We start from the raw sequence: 26,785 nt of genomic DNA, 5'->3' as shown, positions 1-26,785 counted from the left end.
GGGCTTATATGATTATCCATATGATGTAATGTAAGGACTATGTATTTTATGACGGATGGGCACAGGCACTGAGACAGGTATGGGGAGATCAGGCGAGAGGAGTCATCAAGACACAGTGACATATGGGAAAAGAGAAGGGTCACCTCCTATCAGATATAGAGGAAGGGGGTATGGCAGGGGCCTAGGGGACCTAGTGTGAAGCCTAGATGCAGTCTGTACTATTCCCTACACCTAGGCGGGGTGGCCACCCTAAAAAGGGCGGTCCCGCACAGGAACCTAGTCTATCAAACCCTAGTAGTCCCTGATATAAAAAAAGGGGGGATATACTGCATCATGGGTTGACTACAACCCCCACTAGCTACCTCTCCAAAGTATCCCCCTGCCTATTCCCCGTCACTGTGTCTCAATGAAACTAGTGAAGCACAGCATTTCATTCATGCCATGTGGTGTAACGGTGTCAAGCGTATAAATCCAACGCGTTTCGAGGTTGTAATAATAGTCTGTCTAAATCTCCACCGCGTATAGATGGACGCATATTCTCAATGCCATAGAAGCGCAGATGTTTAATGTCGCCCCCATGGACTTCATGGATATGTCTGGAAATAGCTGTGTCTCTCTTGTTCCTCACATCGCCAACATGTTCGAGGACTCGTCTATGGAGCTCACGAATAGTCTTTCCCACGTATTTCAGACCACATGAGCACTTGGCTATGTAGATAACTGCTTTGGTACTGCAGTTGATAAAGGTTTTAATTCTATACATTCTATTGAGCCTTGGTAGTCACATTCGACAGTGACCACACGCATGTGAGCCAGTTAGTGTGGTCCGGTTGAGCCATGTGGGGGTAGGTGGAATAGGTGAAAGATGGCTGTGAGCCACCATGTCGGCTATACTTTTGCCCTTACGGTACGTAATTTGTGGATATTCACCTATTAAGGTACGTAGATCTTCATCCATAATCAGAACACTCCAATGGCGCTGAATCATTTCTCTAATTGGGCCTGACATATTGTCGAATGTGCCAATAATTCTGCATATCCTGGATTCTTCCGTGTGTTGCTTGGGGATAAGTAACTGTTCTCTAGGGGTATCCTTTGCCGTTTTATATGCCAAGGTTAATACATTGTTGGGGTATCCCCTATCGTGAAATCTCCCCCTCAAGTCCCGTGCCTGCGCCTCAAAGTCCGTCTCTTGTGAACAGTTCCTCCTGAGGCGGAGATATTGCCCCTTCGGAATCCCCCTTTTCAGGGGGACCGGGTGGCAACTCTCCCACCTCAGGAGGCTGTTCGTGGATGTGGCCTTTCTATAAACATTGGTGTGAAGGCCTCCCTCTCCAGGAGGAACTGTTCACAAGAGACGGACTTTGAGGCGCAGGCACGGGACTTGAGGGGGAGATTTCACGATAGGGGATACCCCAACCGTGTATTAACCTTGGCATATAAACCGGCAAAGGATACCCCTAGAGAACAGTTACTTATCCCCAAGCAACACACGGAAGAATCCAGGATATGCAGAATTATTGGCACATTCGACAATATGTCAGGCCCAATTAGAGAAATTATTCAGCGCCATTGGAGTGTTCTGCTTATGGATGAAGATCTACGTACCTTAATAGGAGAATATCCACAAATTACGTACCGTAAGGGCAAAAGTATAGCCGACATGGTGACTCACAGCCATCTTTCACCTATTCCACCTACCCCCACATGGCTCAACCGGACCACACTAACTGGCTCACATGCGTGTGGTCACTGTCGAGCCTGTACACACATGAGTAAAACTCTTCAGATATCACTACCAAGGCTCAATAGAATGTATAGAATTAAAACCTTTATCAACTGCAGTACCAAAGCAGTTATCTACATAGCCGAGTGCTCATGTGGTCTGAAATACGTGGGAAAGACTATTCGTGAGCTCCGTAGACAAGTCCTCGAACATGTTGGCTATGTGAGGAACAAGAGAGACACAGCTATTTCCAGACATATCCATGAAGTCCATGGGGGCGACATTAAACATCTGCGCTTCTATGGCATTGAGAATATGCGTCCATCTATACGCGGTGGAGATTTAGACAGACTATTACAATGCGAAACGCGTTGGATTTATACGCTTGACACCGTTACACCACATGGCATGAATGAAATGCTGTGTTTCACTAGTTTCATTGAGACACAGTGACGGGGAATAGGCAGGGGGATACTTTGGAGAGGTAGCTAGTGGGGGTTGTAGTCGACCCATGATGCAGTATATCCCCCCTTTTTTATATCAGGGACTACTAGGGTTTGATAGACTAGGTTCCTGTGCGGGACCGCCCTTTTTAGGTGTAGGGAATAGTACAGACTGCATCTAGGCTTCACACTAGGTCCCCTAGGCCCCTGCCATACCCACTTCCTCTATATCTGATAGGAGGTGACCCTTCTCTTTTCCCATATGTCACTGTGTCTTGATGACTCCTCTCGCCTGATCTCCCCATACGTGTCTCAGTGCCTGTGCCCATCCGTCATAAAATACATAGTCCTTACATTACATCATATGGATAATCATATAAGCCCCTCACATTTTTTCACACATGTACCAAACAATTTCTGATTTATTCTTCACTTTTGACCAATAGTCATACTTTGACAAGTAAGGCTACATTGATGCAGTATTAGCTAGTCTAAAATCCTTTGGTTCTACTCATTTCTGTAAACCATGTCCGGGCACAGTGGAGTTAATCGGGTTGCCTAGTTACCGCTCTCTAACACAGAGCGGCTACGCATCTCCGGATCGGCGGCGTAAACCGGAAGTTGCGTCACCCGGGCCCTGCCTCCCTTCCGCCCGGCGATCGGATATTACACAGAACGCGGCGTCTCTCCATGTGCACTGTAGAAGCCGACAGGACTGTACGGCTCCCCGCAACCAAGCGGGTATGCACATGGAGACTATCGCTAGACGCCTAACTGTAAGTAACACGGCTGTTTTTTCTTTCAGGGTAATAATGATTAGGCGACGTGACCTGACAGCAGCTTGTGTTTATATGTGCTTTTTTTCAGGGATTAATCATATCCAAGGCGCTCCAGGGTCTGCTATCTGTTTACTTATGACTCTGGATATCAATTTTAAGTAATATCAAGAGGCGGTACTGTATCACTGCCTGCTTGTGATGAGTGTTTTGTTCCCTGCTATATGTAGACGTGGCTTATGACTGTACCACTTATAAGCAGGGCTCATCTGGTATATTAAATAGCACCCTACCTGTCCCTGAGGAGGTCATGGATGGTGACCGAAACGCGTCGGACATTAAGGGAAATAACTGATGATGCTAAAATTACAATACTAAACACTCGTGGTCATTTAACAGTGTGTAATTATTGCGTCCTTATGGTGGGGAGATATTATCAGATCTACCCCACACTGTACATTCACATATATTTATATTTTTTTAAGATTACTTGATTAAAAGTTAAGTCTTAGTCACTCCTCTCTCCCCCCCCCCTCTTTGATCTTCAAGTTTAAAGAGATTCTTGCTACAAAAACTGTGAGAGGTAAACAATTTTTTTTTGTTGACTGGGAGGGTTACGGTCCTGAGGAGTTTTCTGACTCATAAAAGGAGGGGAGACTGTTATGTTATGTGCTCTGGCTGCACACACTGGCCGTGAGCGCATGATCCCATTACCTGCTGCTGCCAAAGCGGCTGGGACTCGCATCATTGGACGAGCCCGCATGCGAGCCCCAGTCCGTCACTCACCTGGTACTTCTCCTGCCCCCGCCTCTGCCTCTCTGCTCCGGCGTGTCACTTTAAGATTTAAAGGGCCAGTGCGCTCATTAGTGTAATTCACCTGTGGCTCCACCCTCTTCACTTCCCTGCCGGATCTTTGTTGCCTTGTGCCTGAGAGAAAGCATACCTGAGAGTTGCCTTGCCATGTATCTGATCCTTTGCTCTGTGACTTGACCTTGCTCCTCTGCTGCCTGCCTATTGACCGCCTACTACGTCCTGACTACGCCAGTGTGACCTTCTGACCTTCTGCCATCCTGACTACGAGCTGCCTTATCTCTCCTGTGCCTCGCATCTCCTCAGCCGCCTGTGTGGTTGAACCATGCCAGGGGTAGCGATCTGGATGCCACCTGCCGCAATAAGTCCCTCCCGCTTTGCGGCGGGCTCTGGTAAAAACCAGCGGCACCTTAGAATCTGCTCCCTGGTATGGTCTGAGTCATCTGCCACACAGGTCCAGCGGATCTACATCCACTGGAGTTCCTGTCTTCTGAAAAGTGAATGTTACAGGTAGCTTTAAAAATTTAAAATCATTTTGTCACATAGGGAGTGTAAAATGCATGTATATAAAAGTATAATGCTTAAAATAAGAGAACAGCTTAACCCCTTAAGGACACAGCCCCTTTTGACCTTGAAGACCTGGCTAATTTTATTTTTGCATTTAAATTTTTTTCTGCTTGCCTTCTAAGAGCCATAACTCTTTTATATTTCCATGTTAGCTCAATATGAGGGCTTGTTTTGTTGCCAGATAATTCTACTTTGTAATTAAATCAATCATTTTAACATAAAATGTATGGTAAAACAGAAAAAAATAATTATTTGTGTGGGGAAATTGAAAAGAAAACCGCAGTTTAGCACATTTTGGAGGGTTTCGTTTTAACGCTGTATATTTTACTGTAAAAATGACATGTATTCTTTATTCTGTATGTCAATATGATTAACCCCACAAGGACCAAGGGCATACAGGTACGCCCTTGCATCCTGGGACTTAAGGACCAAGGGCGTACCTGTACGCCAATTAACAGGGTTTATACTGTTCTCGCGAGCGGAGAACGGGTTAAACCTGGTTGTACCCGGTTGCTAAGGGCAGCCAGGACCCATGGCTAATGCCAGGCATTAACCCTTTAGATGTCGGGATCAAAGTTGATTGGGGCATCTAAAATACGGGGTTAACGGTGACAGTAGCTCAGTGGAGCTGATCAGGACATCTGCAGCGACATTTTTAACAAAAATTGCACTGTGTAGAAACGGAAGCCCCCAAAATTTACAAAATGCATTTTTTTTTATTTCCCCCCACAAATATATATATTTTTGGTTTTGCTGTAGATTTTGTAGATTTTGCTATTAAATGATTGATGTCGTTACTATGTCGGCACAAAATTGAAAGCAGTATGATTTTTAGAAGGAGAGAAAGAAAAAACGAAAGTGCAATAACGAAAATTGGACTGGTCCTTAAGGTGAAAATGGGCTTGGTCCTTAAGGGGTTAAAATGATACCTATGTTTACATCCATTTCTATTATTGTTCTGTTTAAAAAAAATAAAAATAACTTGTTTTTTGACAAAATAAGTATGTTTGTTTATAATTTCCCTAATTTGACCACCTCAAGAGTGGACTGTCAAGTTGGGCAATGTGTGAGGGCCTGGACCTGAGGGGGGGCATACCCACTGCAGCACTTGCTGCTTGACAAGGTCAGGGAGCATGCAAGTTGGATATATACAGACCTCCAGCCGGCATGCTCCCTGATCTCCTTAAAGCAAATTTAGTAAGATAGCAAGGGAGGACATGTTCCTAGGTGGAGATAGGATGAAGGCAGGTGGGGACAATCATCTTACTTGAGTGCTGGAACTTTTCCCCTTCACGATCTAGTTAGGAGAGTGCTTAAGGACCTGAGTCCCATGAGCCGCAGGTCCTTAAGCCTCACTGGAATCGATGGAGTCGGCATTCGTGTAGTTAATGTGGTACTCGCAGACAAGTAGGCAAATCCAAGACAGTAGAAATAAGGTTTCGGCACTCACAAATCTCTTGCAAATTCTTTTCAGGGTTTATTCACTGATTAAACACCGAAAATAATTTGCAAGAGATTTGTCAGTGTCGAGACCTTATTTCTACTATCTTAAGCCTCACTGCACCAAGGAAGTAGACAAAGAGAAAGAAGGTGTGTATGTGTGTTTACTTACAATTCTGCTGTTACACCATGTCTTATCCTCCAGTCACCTCCAGAATTGCACATCCTATTCTGTGGTTACACCCTGTGTTATCCTTTGGTCATCTCCAGAGCTGCAGCTACTATTCTGTTGTTACATCATGCCTTATCCTCCAGTCACCTCAAGAGCTGCACGCACTATTCTGCGAGGATACCATGTCTTATCTTCCTGTCATTTCCAGAGCTGCAGCCACTACTCTGTTGTTACATCATGCTTTATCCTCCAGTGACCTCCAGGCACTATTCTGTTGTTACATCATATCTCGACACCTTCAAAGCTGCACCGGTTGTCTGGGGGTGATAGCAGTGTAATTGCTGTAATCACAGTTGCTGTAATCACAGTGCCATCCTTACAGTCTGTACTTACGGCTTTGCTGCCTACACTTACAGCCTGTACTCACTGGTCACTTACAGCCCATACTATACTTACAGAAAAGCCTCCCTAGAGCTTGGCGCCTGGCTGCGCTTACCCCATAAGTGTATGTCAGTGAGGCAACAGAGCCAGCATTGAGACTCCCTTCTGGATGCCAATTACTAGAGTGGTGATTTAATTCCAGTAGGAGTAAGGTGGTCATTACCAAATGCCTCTCACTGTGAGATCTCAGCATTTACAGGCTGCCCAGGAGTGACAGGAGTATGATGGAAGCAACCACAGTACTATCACCCCCAGAAGACTGTATAGGAGGATAAATAAATTATATTGTACTTGGGCAGGGCATCTGAGAAGGGCCTTTACACAGGAGGCCCCAGGAGGTGTCAGTCCACCTCTGGGCCACCTATAACTTTCTCTTTTTTCTGTATACGGGACTGTATGAGGGCTTACGCCCCCTCCCATAGACTTGCTTTGAGGGGGCATAGCCGTGACGTCACGAGTGGGCTGTGGCTGCGGCATCACCAGTCATCTGGCATGGAGCGAAGTTCGCTCCATGCACGGGATATCTGGGGTGCCAGTGCCGAGTTAGTGGGGGCCCTGCTGCTGGGGACCCCCGCAATCTCGGCAGTGGTACCCCAGACATCCTATGCACCGAGCAAACTTCAGATAGGGGATAAGATTTCTATGGGCGGAGTATCCCTTTAAGGAGTTAATTGGTAAATAATAAACGAAAATTAGCTTTTTAACCTTATTTTTGCTACAAATGGAATAAGCTTCAAAGCAAGGCTTAAAGGGGTATTCCAGGCCAAAACTTTTTTTTATATATATATATCAACTGGCTCCGGAAAGTTAAACAGATTTGTAAATTACTTCTATTAAAAAATCTTATTCCTTCCAATAGTTATTAGCTTCTGAAGTTGAGTTGCTGTTTTCTGTCTAACTGCTCTCTGATGACTCACGTCCCGGGAGCTGTGCAGTTCCTATGGGGATATTCTCCCATCATGCACAGCTCCCGGGACGTAACATAATCATTGAGCAGTTAGACAGAAAACTTCAGAAGCTAATAACTATTGGAAGGATTAAGATTTTTTAATAGAAGTAATTTATAAATCTGTTTAACTTATATATATATATATATATATAAAAAAAGGTTTTGCCTGGAATACCCCTTTAACAATGGAGTGATCCTTTAAAAAAAGTGAGAAAAGAAAATGGAGAAAAGCAAAGACACAAAATATGCATGAAGTTTAATCTGTCTCATTATCTCAACTACTGCTATCAAAAGTAGATATTGGAGAATTTGCAAAGATTCTCAGATGCATTTCATGAAGGTATAAATGTTATATTGTTTAAATACCATTTTAGAAACATATTATTTACAATGAAAGGAGAACTGTGGTGCAGGAACACTTATTGTCTATCCAAAGGATAGGAGATAAGTTGTAGATCATGAGGGGTCTGACCACTGGGACCCCCACAATTTTCTACACAGCACCCCCGCTGTCCCATAGAAATACGTCTCGGGGGCATGTCGGCCGCCACTTCAAGTCCACACGCTCCCTACCTGGGGAGAGCGGAGGTGCCATGCAGGAGATCTCGGGTGGTCCCAGGGGTTGGACCCCCCGCAATCTAAAATCTATCCCCTTTACTTTGGGTAGGGGTAAGTTTTACTGCACCACATTACTCCTTTAAAGAAAACATTCCATGTTTCTTTTTTTATTTTTCAAATTTTTCAGAAAAAAACAACAACAAAAGACAGCTCTTGAAAGACAGCAAAAAAACAGATTTTTCCCAATTTTTTAAGGATTTTCAAGCCCTTCCCATCTCTAGCTCCTGCCCCTTCCCTTTTACTGTAGGTGTATGCTGCCGATACATCATCCCTACCCCGCCTTCCCCGTAATTTCCGAGTGTACTTTCTAAGCGGAATTACACCCTGAGATTCCATAGTGTGAACTTTGTCTGAACATGTTTTTTTTTTTTTGCATGCTTTGATAACTAATCAAGTTAAGAGAAAATTAAGTAAATATTACAATATCTCAATAGCAAATAAATTACTAAGCTCAGCTATGTTTGTGCTTAAAGGAATGCTATCTGGAAGGACAACTTGTACTTGTAGATCACAGACTACAGAATAGCATGCAATGTCAGGCTGCTGCTTCCAAAGCCGGCAGGATATTGTCATGTATCAAAAGAGGCATGGACTCAAGGGACAGGGACATAATACTCCCCCTTTATAAAGCATTGGTACGGCCTCACCTGGAATATGCTGTTCAGTTTTGGTCGCCTGTTCATAAAAGGGACACTGCGGAGATGGAAAGGGTGCAGAGACGCGCGACTAAACTAATATGGGGCATGGAACATCTTAGCTATGAGGAGCGATTAAAGGAGTTACAATTGTTTAGTCTTGAGAGAGACGTTTAAGGGGGGATATGATAAACGTATATAAGTATATTAATGGCCCATACAAAAAATATGGAGAAAAACTGTTCCAGGTTAAACCCCTCCAAAGGACGAGGGGGCACTCCCTCCGTCTGGAGAAGAAAAAGTTTAGTCTCAAGGGGCGACACGCCTTCTTTACCGTGAGGACTGTGAATTTATGGAACGGTCTACCTCAGGAACTGGTCACAGCAGGAACAATTAACAGCTTTAAAACAGGATTAGATACATTCATGGAACAAAATAACATTAACGCTTATGAAGAAATATAAAATCCCATCCCTTCCCCAATATCGCGCCACACCCCTACCCCTTAATTCCCTGGTTGAACTTGATGGACATATGTCTTTTTTCGACCGTACTAACTATGTAACTATGTAACTATGTAACTTATCCCCTATCCTATCCTGCACGGAACCTCGGCTCTCCCCAGGAACGGGGCGTGTTGACCCCCCCCACAAAGCGACCGACATGCCCTCTCTATGTATCTCTATTGGAGAGCTGGAAATACAGCATTCGGGTATCTCAGGCTCTCCAATAGAGATACATGGAGGGGGTGGTATGTGTGTGGGTCGACACGCTCCATTCCTGGGGACTGCCGGTGTGCCATGCAGGAGATTAGGGGATGGTCCCAGCGGTTGGACCCCCCCACAATCAGATACATTTTCCTGCACGATAGTATTACTTTGAACAAAACCCATCAAGTTGAATATATACAACATAACTCACCTGATGGTTGAGTAGAAAATTCTGCATAGGCTTCCTTCCTCTCCCTCTGTTCCAAAGGAAGCTGCCATGGCATTTGGTGGGGCTTTGCAAGAAGCTTGACTTTGAAAGTCATATTGGGTTTTAAGTTGATAAAGTTATACTTGTAACTGGCAGCCTTAACAATGTCAAATTCCACATCATTCAAGAATATTATGTGGCTATAATTGCTGTTGCTTGGGAGCCAAGAGAGTTCTGCGGACATTGGGGTGATATTGTCTACTTTCAGATGGGATGGAGCTACAATAACATCCTTTCCAACCAACAGAGTGCACTGAAGCTCGTCAGAGTTGCCCCGATCTGTGACAGTCTGGATTGATATGCGGTATGTAACTGTGGCAAGATCCAATTTTTCAAGTAGACATTTGGTTCTGCTTCCAAAGCTCAAAGTTGCACGTACTTCTTTTCCCACCAACACATTATAGCTGTGGATTGTACCCCAGCCCAGTGGCACTAGTGGTGGCTCCCAGCCCACAATGACACTTTTGGCAAGTTGTTTGATGAGGGTTATTTTCCGAGGATAAGGCACAATGTCTTCTCCAATTTCGTCAATGTTCACATCCATAGTCCCTGTGCCATTGTTCAGCACACTGGACTCTATGTGGATTGGTGGGGTAATATCTAGCTTGTGTTCTGCTTCAAAAAGGGGAACTGAGTGATTGAGGAAATTTTCTTCCTGTTCACTGGTCAAGGTGCTAGACACATTAAATTCTTCATTTTGAACAAAATCAACAAAATTGGAAGGTACAAGTCCCCTCTGGCCATCCAACAATTCTCCTGTGTTACAAATACAATTATAAATACATTTTCTCTAATATCTCTCTATCTTTCTCTAATATCTCTCTATCTTATCTAAGATAAAATACATATACATATTATTTAGTAAATAACAAAAAAACATTTTAGAATATTAAGAGCTTCTCAGATGTAACAGCCTCAAAATCCTATCTGCCCCCTGCTCTGCACTTATCTATATAGCAGTATTCTGTGGACACTATGGGGGACATTTATAAAAGCTTGTATGTTTTTTTTTAAGTTGTTTTATTTGGCTTAATGTTTTGCTTATGTGCAACAAATTTATTAACAAGTCACACAGCCTTTATAAATTAGTCGCACGTAAGCAAATCAGCTGTTTTCCTCCATTCTGTTTTCTATTTTGAGATTTTGCTTGTGTAAGCAAAATCTGTAAGCCAGGGTTGAGCTGGAGTAAATGTATGGCATTTTTTGATGGCGTGCAACTTTTTTGCGACATTCGCACATTATAAATCTCTGACCACTGCAAGTCATTTTTGAAAATGTGCTTACATAAGCCAAACAGAATTTTCTTGCTATTCTCGCTCGGCTGGTCAAAAGTCGCACAGAAAAGTGCCTAGTCGTATGTGCGACATTTGAGAGACAAATATAAGTAAAAAAAAAAAAATCTTCTAAATGCTTTTATATATGTTCCCTTATATGATTATATATATCATACAATTATTTAAAAAAATATTGCTAGACCCATATAATAGAAATAAACTAATGTACCAGTTTAGTAAATGAATTTCATAAGGAAAAGAACAATTATATATGCAGTTCTCTTTTACTTCATATGGACTGTAAAACTGAAAGGCTTAAATACCTTCATAGAACCCGTCCTCATCCATATCTCCATAAACATAGAGGTATTTTCCTGCCACCAGTGGTAGTTCTGCTTCTGGGTTTTCATTTGGTCCATCATAGGGATTATAACTGAGACAAAATAATAGTGTGAAATTTAGGTAGTGTAGATATTATCAAGAGAATATGAGGAAGAGAGGTGAAGAAGAAAAGCACAGTATGTGATCACATAACTAAATTATCGCCTATGTATATTTTGCAAATATATTAGCATTAGCGAGCTGGAATGAGAAAATTCTAATTGCTCTTGCAGACCTAACGGATTGTTTTCTTATGCACAAAATACAGTGCCGAACTGGGGGATAGAAACCAGCACTGGAAGAATTTTCATATTAGCCCCACAGCATTCCGTCATTGTGGCAGCTGCAGGGAACGGACAGGGAAGCCTGGCATTCTACAGCGGCACCCTGAAGTCAGAGTATGCAGCAGCACCATATAAGGGGAAAACCTGGTAAATCAAATTCTAGGCTTCTGCTACACAGGCTCCAAGAGGAAAGCCTGGCATTTGATTTACCAGGCTTCCATCTCCATCGTGTTGAGGGTTTGATGCTGTCCCCTTTGACTCAAACTTAATTAAATATGTGTATGTAAAAAACAAATAATAGCAGTACATTTAAGGTACAAGCCACCAAGCAAAAAGGGTGCAGTGAGTCTGTGAGATACTGGGTACAAAGGAGGGAGATTTATCAAAACCTGTGCAGAGGAAAAGTTGACCGGTTGCCCATAGCAACCAATCAGATTCTTTTTACAGGCAATCTGATTGGTTGCTATGGGCCACTGGTCAACTTTTCATCTTCATAACTTTTGATAAATCTCCCTAAGGGCTCGTTCAAACCCGCTGCGAGTTTGAAACAAAATACGCTCATGTGAACAAGCCCTAAGGCTATGTTCACACTACTGAATGTCCACATGAAAAATCTCTGTGCGGACATTCCATGCCGTCCAATACACATATGGCTGTGTATTCTGTGTGCTTTCCGCAGAAAGAATGAACAGGGTTATTCTTTATGCGGATGTGGAAAACCAAATTTCCGTGCCGGAAACATCTGGCATAGAAATTCTGCCGGGTGCACAGTGCAGCAGAATCCTGGTAAATTCAACGGGACTCTGCTGCAGCGAAATTTCCAAGTGGAATTCAGCACAGAATTTCTGACGTGTGAACATGGCCTAAAAAGCAAGTCCACTGCAGTAGAGCCCTACATTAGGAATGGGATCGAGCGGGAGCCAATGAAAAACATGTGCGGGCACAGGTGGGTATAGGGCTGCTGTGGGCAGGAGATGGCGGACAGGTTCCCTTTAACTCTAGTTAAATATATTAAAATATTAATAGTTCATTAAAACGTTAAAAACAATAAACAAATTGAAAAAAAGAAAACCAAAGTGCCCCCTATCCTCACACAGTAATAACAGCAGGATTACCGTCTCCAGACCCCCTCCCCCAGCTCACATAACAAATCTCTACTCTCCAGCCTCCCCCGCATACACACACACACACACGGGACTCCACTCCCCAGCCCTTCTCCACCTCCACCCCATATTTGGGACTCCACTCCCCAGCCCTTCTCCACCCCACCCCCCATATTTATATACACACACACACACACACACAGCAGGACTCCACTTCCCAGCTCCCCCAATACACACAATACACACACACACACACACACACACACACAGCAGTACTTCATAACCCCCCCCCACACACACACACAGCAGGACTTCATATTCCCTTCCTCACACAAATAACATTAGGTTCCCCTCCCACCCAGTGCAGCACATCTTCCTCTGAGCAGCTCCTCTTCCTGTGTGTCGGAGAAGGAGGAGCCAGAAGAGCCATGATGGCCAGAGAGGAGAGGCAGTCCTGAGTATCCTGTCTGTACACCTTGTAGTACAGATTCTGTAGCCTCCGCTCACGGTGTCAGCTGGCAGCCTGAGAGGTTTATACAGTGAATGATCCTCTATGTGTGTTGGGACACCTCACCGGCCCACAGAGCGGCTGGCCTACCAGGAATTTTCCAGGTATCCTAGTAGGCCAGTCCGGCCCTGACAAAACAGAGTTGTAGAAGACAACATGAGGCAACTGGCGGGGGAGGACAGAAGGGGAAATGTAAGGCCAAAATAATGGTTGCAGATTATTTATAATTTGTTAATAAAGAAAACAAAACTTGAAATACATTTAAAAAAAAGGCCAATGTGATGGAACATCAAGCACACTAGTATACTGTAGGTCACATTTCATTATGTTACATAATGGTCAGAGCAACAAAAAGGAAATAGACTTTATGCTTGGCAGGATTCTCCATAATATAGTTCCAAAAATTACATTCTACTTGATTTAAATAATAATATTAACACTATTGTCCCCATCTATCAATCAGCCTAAAACCCTTAATGGTCTGATTTTTCCCATAACAACCAATCACAGCTTAACGTTCATATCTTAACAAGCTCATATAAAGTGAAAGCTGAGCTGTGATTGGTTGCTATGGGACAAAACAGACACGGTTTCAGGCTGATTGATAAATATGGGCCTATTTGTCATGTTATTAATGGCAAAACCATATGTGCTAAGAAATGAGGATTGCTTTATTACTTGTATTAAGTATGACTTCTATAAGTAACCTCTAATACTAAAATGTAAATGCTGTATTTTTATGTCTAGCAAAAAAGCATTTACTACAATATATGAATAGGAGTAGTGTATGCAGTAAAACTGTTTTAAGAAGAGAAATGATGGTCCAGAGCAGAAACATGCAATTCCAATCCATTATTGTAGTAAAATCAAACATCACATGCTGGACATGGTAAAATAAAGTCATGTGAAGTCACATGACTTTCTTCCACTATGCCTGATATGGATGTTTGATTTTATTACAATAAAGGATTGGAATGGCACGTTTCTGTGCTGGACCTTGTTTTTTTTTATCTTCTTTTTTATTTGGTGGCTGCCCAGTCCTATCTGGGATGCAGAAGAGTTAAGGATCGTGGATCTGGACTAACAGGGTACTTGTTAACTGTTTTAAATAGTTTTTCATGATGTTAATATGGTGAGCTTAAAAATATTTTTGGCTTTGCCTCACTTTTGGGCTACCTACTGTAATGCGTAAAATATGGCATAAAATATTAGTTGCTTATAAAGTTTCAGGGTGGAAATGGGGGATAGGTCATTACCTATAGCGTGCAATACAAAGGTGGACTTTCCCAGAGTATCTTTGCTTTGAGGTATTCGTATTTCGTTCATTATCCATCTGGAAGAATGACACATTCAAGCATTATTGTAAAGTCTGTTATAAAGATGATATAATAGATAACTTACCAACAGAGCAGACTTACGTCAGATTCCAACCTGTGCCTTGGGCTGCCAGACCTGGGTCTTGAGAGATAAATGGGTTTAACAGAGAGCTGCTCTGGCTTGTCCCCTGTAATTTGAAGTGGGTGGATGAACTCAGCAATCAAGGACCTGCTACCAGTGGGGATTTCATAACCTGCATAAAAAAGTGTCCAGTTTTGTAAAGTAATGTTAAAACCAGACAACCAAATATCAAATGTAACCACTAGGAATGAGCTTATCGAATCTGACTAATCAGAATTTGTTACAAATTTCAGGAAAAATTCTTCATCTTGCGGCCAGTCACTTCAGCCTTTTATTGCAGAGAGAGAGGGGGACAAACAGCATTGTGTGTTGCACAGAAAAGCATTTTTTACAGCAGCGATTCCCCTCCCAGTCACATCAGCGTTCTATTACAGAGAGGGACAGAGAGCAGTGTGTTGCACAGAAAAGCTTTTTAACTAGCAGAGATTCACCTCAAGCCCAAATCCAGCCTAGAAGCACTGATAGAGAAGGGAGTGATATTGAGAGAGAGTGCATTTTTGGGTGTGGTACACAGCGACTGTGTGCTGCAGCACTGGACTGCACAACAACTGAAAAGCTAATAGTAGCCAGTCAGTTAGGGTGAGCAGAGCACTAGAAGCATATTGTCCTCTATTAAGTGTAACCTGTTCATACATCTAAGTGGTGTATCATTTTGTTCCTGATAAAGTCTTAAGGGCCTAGATATTGTTAAAGGCCAGGCAAAAGTACACACCTGCTGGTGTTGTACACAAATACTGTTTTAAGCATACCGGAGTGTATTGTCCTCCTCTCATAAGTGCATACCACATACGTACATCTACATGGTGTACTATTTTGTTCCTGATAAAGTCTTAAGGGCCTAGATACTTTGAAAGGCCAGGCAAAAGTACACACCTGCTGGTGTTGTAGACAAATACAGTTTTAACCCCTTAAGGACGCAGGACGTAAATGTACGTCCTGGTGAGGTGGTACTTAACGCACCAGGACGTACATTTACGTCCTGTGCATAACCGCGGGCATCGGAGCGATGCCCGTGTCATGCACGGCTGATCCCGGCTGCTGATCGCAGCCAGGGACCCGCCGGCAATGGCCGACGCCCGTGATCTCGCGGGCGTCCGCCATTAACCCCTCAGGTGCCGGGATCAATACAGATCCCGGCATCTGCGGCAGTTCGCGATTTAAATGAACGATCGGATCACCCGCAGCGCTGCTGCGGGGATCCGATCATTCAGAACGCCGGACGGAGGTCCCCTCTCCTTCCTCCGTCCGGCTCCCGGCGTCTCCTGCTCTGGTCTGTGATCGAGCAGACCAGAGCAGGAGATGACCGATAATACTGATCTGTTCTATGTCCTATACATAGAACAGATCAGTATTAGCAATCATGGTATTGCTATGAATAGTCCCCTATGGGGACTATTCAAGTGTAAAAATTTTTTTTTTAAATGTAAAAGTAAAAAAAAAAAGTGAAAAATCCCCTCCCCCAATAAAAAAGTAAAACGTCCGTTTTTTCCTATTTTACCCCCAAAAAGCGTAAAAAACATTTTTTATAGACATATTTGGTATCGCCGCGTGCGTAAATGTCCGAACTATTAAAATAAAATGTTAATGATCCCGTACGTTGAACGGTGTGAACGAAAAAAAAAAAAGTCCCAAATTCCTACTTTTTTAATACATTTTATTTAAAAAAAATTATAAAAAATGTATTAAAAGTTTTTTATATGCAAATGTGGTATCAAAAAAAAGTACAGATCATGGCGCAAAAAATGAGCCCCCATACCGCCACTTATACGGAAAAATAAAAAAGTTAGAGGTCATCAAAATAAAGGGATTATAAACGTACTAATTTGGTTAAAAAGTTTGTGATTTTTTTTTAAGCGCAACAATAATATAAAAGTATATAATAATGGGTATCATTTTAATCGTATTGACCCTCAGAATAAAGAACACATGTCATTTTTACCATAAATTGTACGGCGTGAAAACAAAACCTTCCAAAATTAGCAAAATTGCGTTTTTCGTTTTAATTTCCCCACAAAAATAGTGTTTTTTGGTTGCACCATACATTTTATGATATAATGAGTGATGTCATTACAAAGAACAACTGGTCACGCAAAAAACAAGCCCTCATACTAGTCTGTGGATGAAAATATAAAAGAGTTATGATTTTTAGAAGGCGAGGAGGAAAAAATGAAAACGTAAAAATTAAATTGTCTGAGTCCTTAAGGCCAAAATTGGCTGAGTGCTTAAGGGGTTAAGAGTAGAGGAGCGTATTGTACTCCCCTCATATATGCACTAAGTATGTCAGGCAGAGAAGTGCCAGGATGTGCACAGAGGAGTGGTAGAGGCCAAAATTCATCAGGCAGAGGTCGCAGCAGACTAGTGGCGAATGGCAGCAGGAGTAGCAGCAAGAGGCCTGAGCTCCCAGTATCAGTTAGCGGTCATGTCTCGACCAGCAACCCATCTGCCACCATCGATTGGTTAACACGGTCATCCACTTCATCACAAGTGACATCTGACACCCCCAGTCAACAATCAGTGGGTTTCTCAGACACAACCCTCAGTTGGCATGGCGAAGGAGCAGTCCCTGTCCTCCCATTGCCTCTGTCCTATGCTGTTCCCTCCCCCACAGAAGTATCTTATGCTGTGGGTTCAGCTTCACTATTTAGTGAGGACAATCTACTAGTGGACAGTCAGCAGCTACTGCCCAGCCAAGAAGTGAAGGAAACATTCACCGCTTCCTCCGCTAGGCGGGCAAGTAGTGATGAGGAGAGTGGCGTGGGAGGTGGTGTTGCGAGTGTTCAGGCTTCTGAAGCAGACACTGTTGAGGAACCTGAGGAGGACATCAGTGAGGTGCAGACACAACTCGATGATGATGAAGCCGATCACACTTGGGAGCCAGGTGCAAAAGGGGCATCATCATTAGGAGAAGAGGGTTACAGGTTGTCCGTGAGGCAGCAACTGAGCCAGCAAGGTGGTAGCATGGTTGGCAGTCAGCATGGTGGAGGATGATAACCTGGTCACATGCAAGATGTGTCAGCTGAAGGTGAAGTGTGGCCAGGGTCCCAATGTTGGCACCACCGCCCTGTGTCAACATATGCAGTGTCACCATAAAGTGGCCTGGGAGAACCGTGGCTCCGATGTGGTGGTCCAGCCTGCTGCATCACCCAGTGGCACGCCGCTCCCTGTTTCAGCCAGCCAAAGCTCCACCACCTCAACTTAAGGGAGCTGTGTGTCATACCCATCTTCTGTCGCTCCAGATGCTCCTGCTCCTCCTACTTCGAGTCAGTCATTCCGCCAGCAATCCATCCACGAAGCAATGTCCAAGAGCCAACAGTATGTGCAGACTCATCCAACAGCGCAGAAGCTGAATTCCAAGTTGTCCAAGTTGCTGGTGTTGCAGCCCTTCCCTTTTCAAGTGGTGGACTTTGCACCTTTCAGAGAACTGATGGCTTGTGCCAAGCCGAGGTGGAGAGTCCCAAGCTGTCATTTCTTTGTTAATGAGGCAGTACCAACCCTGCACAATTCTTTGGAACAGAAGGTGGACCAGTCCTTGAGCCTGTCGGTGTGTACCAAAGTGCACAGCAGCGCCGACGTGTGGAGCTTTAACTACAGTCAGGAACAATTCATGTCCTTTATGGCCCATTGGGTGAATGTGGTTCCTGCACAGCCACAACAGCAACTTGGACAGGTCACGCCGCTTCCGCCTCCACACTCTCAGGCCATTGGTCCTGTGACAGTGTGCGACTCCGACTCCTCCACCGTGTCCTCAGCCTCCATTGCACGGAGTGCAGTCTCAGTGCCCCACCAGCATACCATGTGTGCAGGGCATGGTGATGTCACGCTGTTCTTCTCATGGTTTGCCATGGCGAATGGAGTCACAAATGGGAGGAACTGCTAAAAGTCATTCATCAAGAAATCGAATCATGGCTTACTCCATGAAAACTGGAAATGGGAACCATGGTGATCGACAACGGGAAGAACAGCTTGTCTGCGCTGCGACAAGGATGCCCTAGATATGCTCTGAATGCACTTTAGCCACTCGTACATCGCAAAGCACACCCTCCTTGAGCTGCAGCATCAGAACGGTATCCCCCAACATAGTCTGATTTGCGATGTTTCCACACTTTGGAATTCCACCCTCCATATGTTGGACCGACTATACAAACAGAGAAAATCCATCACTGATTTCTTGATGATCCAAGTGGATAGGGGACTCCCCTGTGTAACTTCAATGTCAATCAGTGGCAGCTCATACTTGACACCTGCCGTTTGCTCAGGCCCTTTGAGGAAGGCACATTATTAGTCAATCGCCAGGAATACGGTGTCATACTTATTGTAGGCCCCAAAAATGAATCACTATGTTTAATAGAATAATAGCATCATGTGTCTGCAATGTTGTATGTTCTAAATAGACCACAGTGTATTCTAAAGTTCTACTCTACAAGTGCCAGTCTGGGAGAAGAATACTTGTGGGCTCTTTAGATATTTATGGCTGTTTAGATAAGACAGATAAGAGAGCTAGTTAGCCAGTCTTGTGAATGTTATTCTGACTAACAATGAATTACCCATATGATTAGACACAGAGAGAGATTCTCACGTCTATGTGAAAGAGACCTCCATGGTATTCTTATCTCTACAATAAATTTGGATGTCTAGGTAGGCCCCAAGATGTCTATGAGAATCCAGGTTTTAATTACTTATATATGTCAAAAATAATCCCTGAATTTATAATTTAGGGCTCCATATTTCAAGTGTGGAATGTGGGATTAAGACCAGTTATTGACAGTTAACCCTTAATGGTAATGATGCTAATTGATTATGCAATAGCACCCCCTAGGGTAAGGGTAGTTGACATTACACTGACAAGAAAGGAATTATGGGTGATATGCTCAATGCATTCTGGGTATTATAGTGATGTCATAATCATTACCATATCTACACACCAAAACTACATTCATTGGGGAATTCCAATTTAGGGCGGTGTGTCTAACTAATTAAAAAGTCTGGTAAACCAGATGTTAGGGACTGTAGACAAAGACACAAAAGTGGAGAGACAAGGGAAAAAGAAAGACAAAGAATTCTCTCCCACACACAGGAAAGAGGTCAGACAAGGTGGAAAAGCCGTGTGAGATCCCAGCAAGCCGGACTGATCCCTCGGTACCAGACCAATGGCTATTCATGACGATGAGATGGACCGTTCAGTGTTCCTAGGACCAGAAACAAGGTTCTTACATAGACTTGGTAAGAGAAACAAAAATGGTGTTCCATTTAATTAAGACCAATCTGGATAATGTGGATGGAATTATACCATTTAGATTGGCGAATAAATTAATTAAATAAAATAATTATCTCCATATTGATATTATAGTTTTAGGATATTGTGAGACTTCATTCTAACTGCAGAAGAATCAAGACTCAATCTATCAAAGCATTAAATTACTGCTTATACATATTGATAGAATTCCTACTCGCCAAACTAAGTGTTATTAGTATATTTCCCACACATGAAACTGGTTTCAAGTTCTTGCTCCTAAAATATAGTCTAGCGAGATCATGAAACTCTGCTATTTGTCTTAATGTCTTACCAAGATCATGTATAGAAAATAGTCCAGAATGGGGGTAAGTATATCCTAGTACTTCCATGTTTATATCCTTAGATGGATTTGCCCATTCATGGAGTCATGTGATGTGTAGTTGGTTAGAAGGGGGCGGGGAGTGTATTTAGCATTCCATATTGATATGTCTATGATTAGATATTGCCCATCTTGATATCATGAAGTTCCTCTGTAAAGAGTGATATGTAACCTTTTTCTTATATGATATTCCTAACTTAGTAGCTTTTGTTTCATTGTAACAAGTTACTTACTACTCACTTGTATTGTTCTACAATTGGTGGTCAATTAACAAGCTTGTAATGTTTACTAATATATCTAATTGATATTCATTTTCATATATCATTGTGTTTATTACTCATTTATGTTTATAAAGTTAAAACCAATAAATCTGCATACTTTTATAATACCTGTGTATTATTGTATATTGCAAAACTACATCCTTAAGCGTTAAAGTCATCCCGTCATGAAAAGAACTTGTTGATATCTGAGGAAATAGTCAGACTCAGATGTGAATGGTATTGATTTGCTTTGTCTACAATTCACCAGGTCATAATTTTCATATTTTTGATAATTTTCATAACGTTTTAAGTTTTCATTAACGTATTTATCGGCGTATAACACACACTTTTAAAACTTAAATTTAAGGCAAAAAGCTTGCCTGCGTGTTATACGCCGATAAATCTTCTGGACACTGATTTAAAGCGGCTGCTTGTTATGTATTAGCAGCACGGCCGAGGCCACTTTAAAAATCAGTGACCAGCGGCGTCTCCTCCCTGCTCTTGAATACTGTCACTTGTTTTCTCCCGCACTATCCACAGGTACTGGTGGATAGTGCGGGAGACGCTGATTAAAATGAGCCCTACCTTGTCCGGATCTGCCCTACCTTTTAATCAGCGTCTCCCGCATTATCCACCTGTACCTGTGGATAGTGCGGGAGAAAACAAGTGACAGTTTTATTTTTCATTTTCCCTACCTCCCCCTCCCTCATCATTCCCCCTTTTCCCCCGCTTTTCATAGTTTTGTTTATTTTCCTTACCTGGCTGTGCTTCGGCAGGTCAGGTCAGGTCAGGCGGGGGGTCTTGCGGGCTGCGGTCAGTGAAGCAGATGAGTGACGTCCTCTGCCGGCTTCTCTGCGCGGCATCAGTGACGTCACTTTTCATTTCATGTAGTCGCCGCCGAAAAGTGACATCCCTAATGCCGTGCAGAGGAGCCAGGAGAGGACGTCACTCATATGCTTCACTGACCGCAGCCCGCAAGACAGCCGAAGCGCAGCCAAGTAAGGAAAGGGGAAGAGTGGTCTTCAACCTGCGGACCTCCAGATGTTGCAAAACTACAACTCCCAGCATGCCCGGACAGCAGTTGGCTGTCCAGGCATGCTTGGAGTTGTAGTTTTGCAACATCTGGAGGTCCACAGGTTGAAGACCACTGCATAGAAGGAAAATTATGGGGGGGATGATGAGACGGGGGAAATGATGAGGGCCATGATGAGACAGGGTGGGGGGGATGATGGGGGAATGATGGGGTACATGATGAGACAGGGTGGGGGATGATGAGACAGGGGGAAATGATGAGGGGGGAATGATGGGGAACATGATGAGACAGGGTGGGGGGGATGATGAGGGGGGCAATGATGGGGGACATGATGAGACAGGGTGGGGGGATGATGAGACAGGGGGAATGATGGGGGACATGATGAGACAGGGTGGGGGGATGATGAGAAAGGAGGAAATAATGAGGGGAGAATGATGGGGGGACATGATGAGACAGGGTGGGGGATGATGAGACAGGGGGAAATGATTGCGGGGGGAGGCACTAAATGCTTAATGTCTGTATGACTAGTGGTGGTCTATGACAGGGGGAAAGGATGAGACATGGGGGGATGATGAGACATGGGGGGTGGCGATGAGAGGGGTAAATGTGGCACAGGGACTGATAAAAGGGAATGAATGATGTGGCACTGGAGGGGACAGGACCAAACTGAGGTGCAGAAGAAAACGAAGTTGGGGAAATGATGTGGAATTAGTCCAAGTCATTTATTTTACATTTTATTTTTTTTAACTTAAATTTCCCTGTTAAAATGGGGGGGGGGGGGGTGTTATACGCTGATAATTTAGTTATTACCGCATGACAACGGGATGTACAACGTCATTCCACTGCTTCATCTACTAGAACACATGTTGGAAACAATAGCTGGCCAGGGCACTGGAGACGTGGCGCCTTCATCTCACAGTCACATGAGCCCTGTGGTGGCTGAACTGGAGGAGGAGGGGGAGGGGCACAGTGGAGCACAGTTTAGGTTTCACAAAATGGGCGGTTTTTATAGTCATCTGACAGGAGAGGAGGAGCAGCCAGAGGAGCTAGAGGGGAAGGCAAGACAGAGGACCCAGACACACCGTGGCAGTATGCAGTGAAGATGGAGGTTTGATGTTTCCCCGTACCTTTCCTGCCCTGTCAGTGTCCCTCAGAGTCCCCAGGGCCCCCTGCAGTTGTTTACCCATGTAAATATGTTGTGTATTATATTTTGTGTTGTATCTTTAATAAATGTACCATGTGATTGTTACCCAGGAGGTACTAGTGACCAGCTGACTCCAAAGGTGACCTTTGGGCTCCTTGCTAGTCTACCTCATATAAACCCTGGGTGGAGGTATCTTCTCTCTCTTGTTCTTGAGGTCCAGTGCAGTCAAGTCATCTTAGTATGGGTGTCCAGAACATTGGAGGCCTTAAGTAAAGTCCTGCCACTACAAGTCAAGTCCTGCAGCCTCAAATCAAGTCCTGCAGCCAAAAGTCAAGTGCAAAGTAAGCTAATGTCACAGTGCCAGGGCCGCCATCAGGGGGGTACGACCGATACCCCTGTAAGGGGCCCGGACCCCCAGGAGGCCCGGCAATTTTTTATTTTTTTCAATGTCAGTGAGTGATTGTCACTCACTGAATGCTGGGGTCAACACATTGTACAATGACTGATTGACTGACTGTACTCTGTCAGTCAAATCAGTCACAGATCACACACTGCAGTAGCGGCGCTGCTGCTGCACAGCACGTACCTCCGGGACTGGCCCTGATGTCACGTGACCACAGAAGCACTGTGGCGTAGTCCAGAAGAGGAGGCCATCACAGAGGTGTGGAGCAGAGGTAATTAAGTAAAAAAAAAAAAAAGGGGGAATAAAATGTATGACTGGAGCTGGGCATAATTATGTGGTAGAGCCTGCAGTATGGGGGGCAAGGACTGAGGCCTACAACTATATGGGGGCAACAGTTAGCAGCAGAGTGGGGCCTAGAACAACTATATGGGGGCAACTTAAACATGGGGGCCTACCCAAACTATATGAGGGCCCCCATAAAGTTTGGGTAGGCCCCTCTTCTAATAGATGCCCCCATAAAGTTTAGGCCTGCTGGCATCACAAGGGGTCAATACCAGTGGTTAATACCATCTGCCCCTAGGGCAACAATATCTGCCCTGCACCCCCCCCTCCGCTATTACCACAGAAGCAGGGAGTCCCTCTGAGTCACTTGCACAAATGGCACGATGCATGCTCAATTGCTTGTGTAGTGACCGCCGAATTGTCACCATTTGGCAGTTATTGGGCCCATGCTACCGGCACAAAATCGGGGCCTTTTTTACACCCACTGAGAGGGAAGACAAACTGACCTACTACAGAGATATCCTACGTATTCAGTTGTCCGATGCCTATCTGCTCCATTGTCCATCCTCTCGCAGGTCTGACTCGGGAGGCCCTCTGCGCTCAGCTTCCACTGCCATGGCTGCTGGGGAGGGGTGGGGTGGCAGGAGAAGTACCAGCTCCATCAGCAGCAGCCTGAGTCTACAGTCGCTGATGAGTAGCTGTCTTCACCCGCATTGTGAAGCAACTCATCAGCAGCAGGTAGACCCGGAGCAGGACCTGAACCAGCAGGTGGTAGCATACCTTGATATGCCCATGCCAACACACTTTGAATATCCGCTGAACTTCTGGGCAGCCAAACTTGATTTGGGGCTGCAACTAGCAGAGTTTGCCCTGAAAAGCTGTCCTGCCCGGGGCCAATAGTGAGGCATCAGAGCAGGTGTTTAGTGCGGGGGGCCATAGTAAGCCCAAGGAGAACTTGTCTGTCCACGAAAAATGTGGAGAGACTGACCTTTGTGAAGATGAATCAGAGTAAATTGACCATGGTGCCACACCAACACTTCACAAATATGGATAGTGCCAAATATATTTAAGGCACTGCTGCCCAGTTACAGACATTCTTCCGCATCAGACCACAAGTAAGTATTGAGGATATGCATAATGTAAAACTTAACTTTGAATAATATTCTTAGGATAAAATATATGTACCCAAATTTTTTTTTTTTTATCAAACAAAAGGAAAGGTGTGTAAAAAACACCATGTGCCACCTACACCATTGTAACCGGTCCATCGTAACCGGTGGGGGTAAAAACTTCCCCTGCAAGGCCCTACTCTCGCATTATTAATTTCCTTCTTGGCAAGTGTTACTCACCCTTAAAAGGGCAGTCCCACACATGAACCTCTCCCTATTTCCTCCTACAAACACTGCCATTTCCCAGGGTATTTAGGTGGAAATAGAGATAGTTTCCTGTGTGGAGCCGTCCTTTTTAGTGTGAGCAACACTTGCCAAGAAGGGAATTAATTGGGCGAGAGTAGGGCCTTACAGGGGAAGTTTTTACCCCCACCTGCTACATTGGACAATACGTTGTTCCCTTCCAACTTTCGAGGAAAGTGTTACTCATCTTAAAAACGGCGGCCCCTCACAGGAAATAGGGAAACAGTGCCAAGAAAGGAATTAATAATGGGGAAGTTTTTACCCTCGCCGTTTACAATGGACCATATATTGTTCCCTTCCACCTTTTAGAGGTCTTTGCATCACATCAATACTTGGTGGTGTAGGTGGCACATGGTGTTTTTTGCATACCTTTTCATTTGTTTGATTTAAAAAATAATTTTGGGTCCATATATTTTATCCTAAGCATATTATTAAAAGATAAGTTTTACGTATTGCGTATCCTCAATACTTATTTGTGCACACTAACATTTTCACATTTTCACAGAGACTGTTTTCTTCTGCCTACCTGCCTCAGCTACTATTCTGATCATGCTACCCGCCTGATGCCACGCATCTGATTCCTAGTTCTCCTTTTTTCACCCACCTTCCTCAATGGGTACTGGTATTGTCACCCACCGCACCACTCTGTCACCGGGACACTTTCAGGACTTCTGACGCTGCTGCTACCACCACCAGGCTGTCTCATTCTGCTACCATATGTTCTCCTCATGCTGATGCCACCTACAGGCTGTCTCATTCAGAAAATATATGGCCTCCTCATGCTTCCGCCACCTCCAGGCTGTATCATTCAGCCCCTATATGTTCTCCTCATGCTGCCGCCAACTCCAGACTGTGTCATAGAGACAATATAAGGTCTCCTCATGCTGCCGCCAACTCCAGGCTGTGTCATTCAGCCACAATATGGTCTCCTCATGCTTCTGCCACCTCCAGGCTGTCATTTAGCCACTATATGTTCTCCTCATGCTGCCGCCAACTCCAGGCTGTGTCATTCAGCCACTATGTGGTCTCCTCTTGCTGCCACCAACTCCAAGCTGTGTCATTCAGCCACGATATGTTCTCCTAATGCTGCCGCCACCTCCACCTCCACACTGGGTCATTCAGTACCCTATATGGACTCCTTATGCTGCTGCCAACTCCAGGCTATGTCATTCAGCCACTATATGGTCTCCTCATGCTGCCGCCACCTTCACGCTGGGTAATTAAGCCACTATATGGACTCCTTATGCTGCTGCCAACTCCAGGCTGTGTCTTTCAGCCATTATATGGTCTCCTCATGCTGCCACCACCTCCACACTGGGTCATTCAGCCCCTATATGGTCTCCTCATGCTGCCGCCACCTCCACACTGGGTCATTCAGCCCCTAAAGGGTCTCCTCATGCTGCCAACACCTCCACGCTGGGTCATTCAGCCCCTATATGTTCTCCTTATGCTGCTGCCAACTCCAGGCTGTGTCATTCAGCCACTAAATGGTCTCCTCATGCTGCTGCCACCTCCATGCTGTGCAATTAAGCCACTATATGGTCTCTTCATACTGACGCCACCTCCACGCTGTGTCATTCAGCCACTATATGGTCTCCTCATGTTGCCACCAACTCCAGGCAGTGTCATTCAGCCACTATATGGTCTCCTCATGCTGCCACCACCTCCACTCTGTGTCAATCAGCCACTATATGGTCTACTCATGCTGCTGCCACCTTCAAACTGTGTCCTTCAACCACTATATGGTACAAGGGAGTGAAACCACACCGCCAAAACCCGACGTTTTGCCACGGAAGCTTCTTCCGGGGTGTGAAGAAGCCTCCGTGGCGAAACGTCAGGTTTTGGCGGTGTGGTTTCGCTCCCTTGTACCACTTGGTAATTATGAAATGCACTTTGTTTTGATTTTATGTTGTTTATTTGCTGTATCACTTGCAACATAGCAGCACCTTAATCATTCGCATCTTTGTTATGCACTTTATCATTTATGTATTGTTATACTAATACAATACCACAGCTGATTGAGCGCCCACCGCCATATCTTCAGTGTCCTGTCTGTGTCTCCTTTTATGTTTTCCA

At 44.3% G+C, this 26,785-nt stretch overlaps 1 protein-coding gene across 26 annotated transcripts in view; it reads right to left on the bottom strand.

Moving 5' to 3' along the window:
• RIMBP2 (RIMS binding protein 2) overlaps positions 1–26,785 on the bottom strand; it is a 970,948-nt gene that overhangs the window by 245,211 nt on the left and 698,952 nt on the right. For all 26 annotated transcript variants that reach the window (XM_056533442.1, XM_056533333.1, XM_056533398.1 and 23 more), the window contains 4 exons: positions 14,524–14,675; positions 14,362–14,438; positions 11,153–11,262; positions 9,499–10,311 (listed from right to left, as the gene is read on the bottom strand). In XM_056533442.1, the coding sequence (XP_056389417.1) occupies positions 9,499–10,311; positions 11,153–11,262; positions 14,362–14,438; positions 14,524–14,675 (1,152 nt within the window). The remainder of the gene's footprint in view (positions 1–9,498; positions 10,312–11,152; positions 11,263–14,361; positions 14,439–14,523; positions 14,676–26,785) is intronic.

Source organism: Hyla sarda, chromosome 1 (assembly GCF_029499605.1).
Source record: "Hyla sarda isolate aHylSar1 chromosome 1, aHylSar1.hap1, whole genome shotgun sequence".
Lineage (NCBI taxonomy): Eukaryota > Metazoa > Chordata > Amphibia > Anura > Hylidae > Hyla > Hyla sarda.
This window is presented reverse-complemented; position numbering and strand designations above follow the sequence as displayed.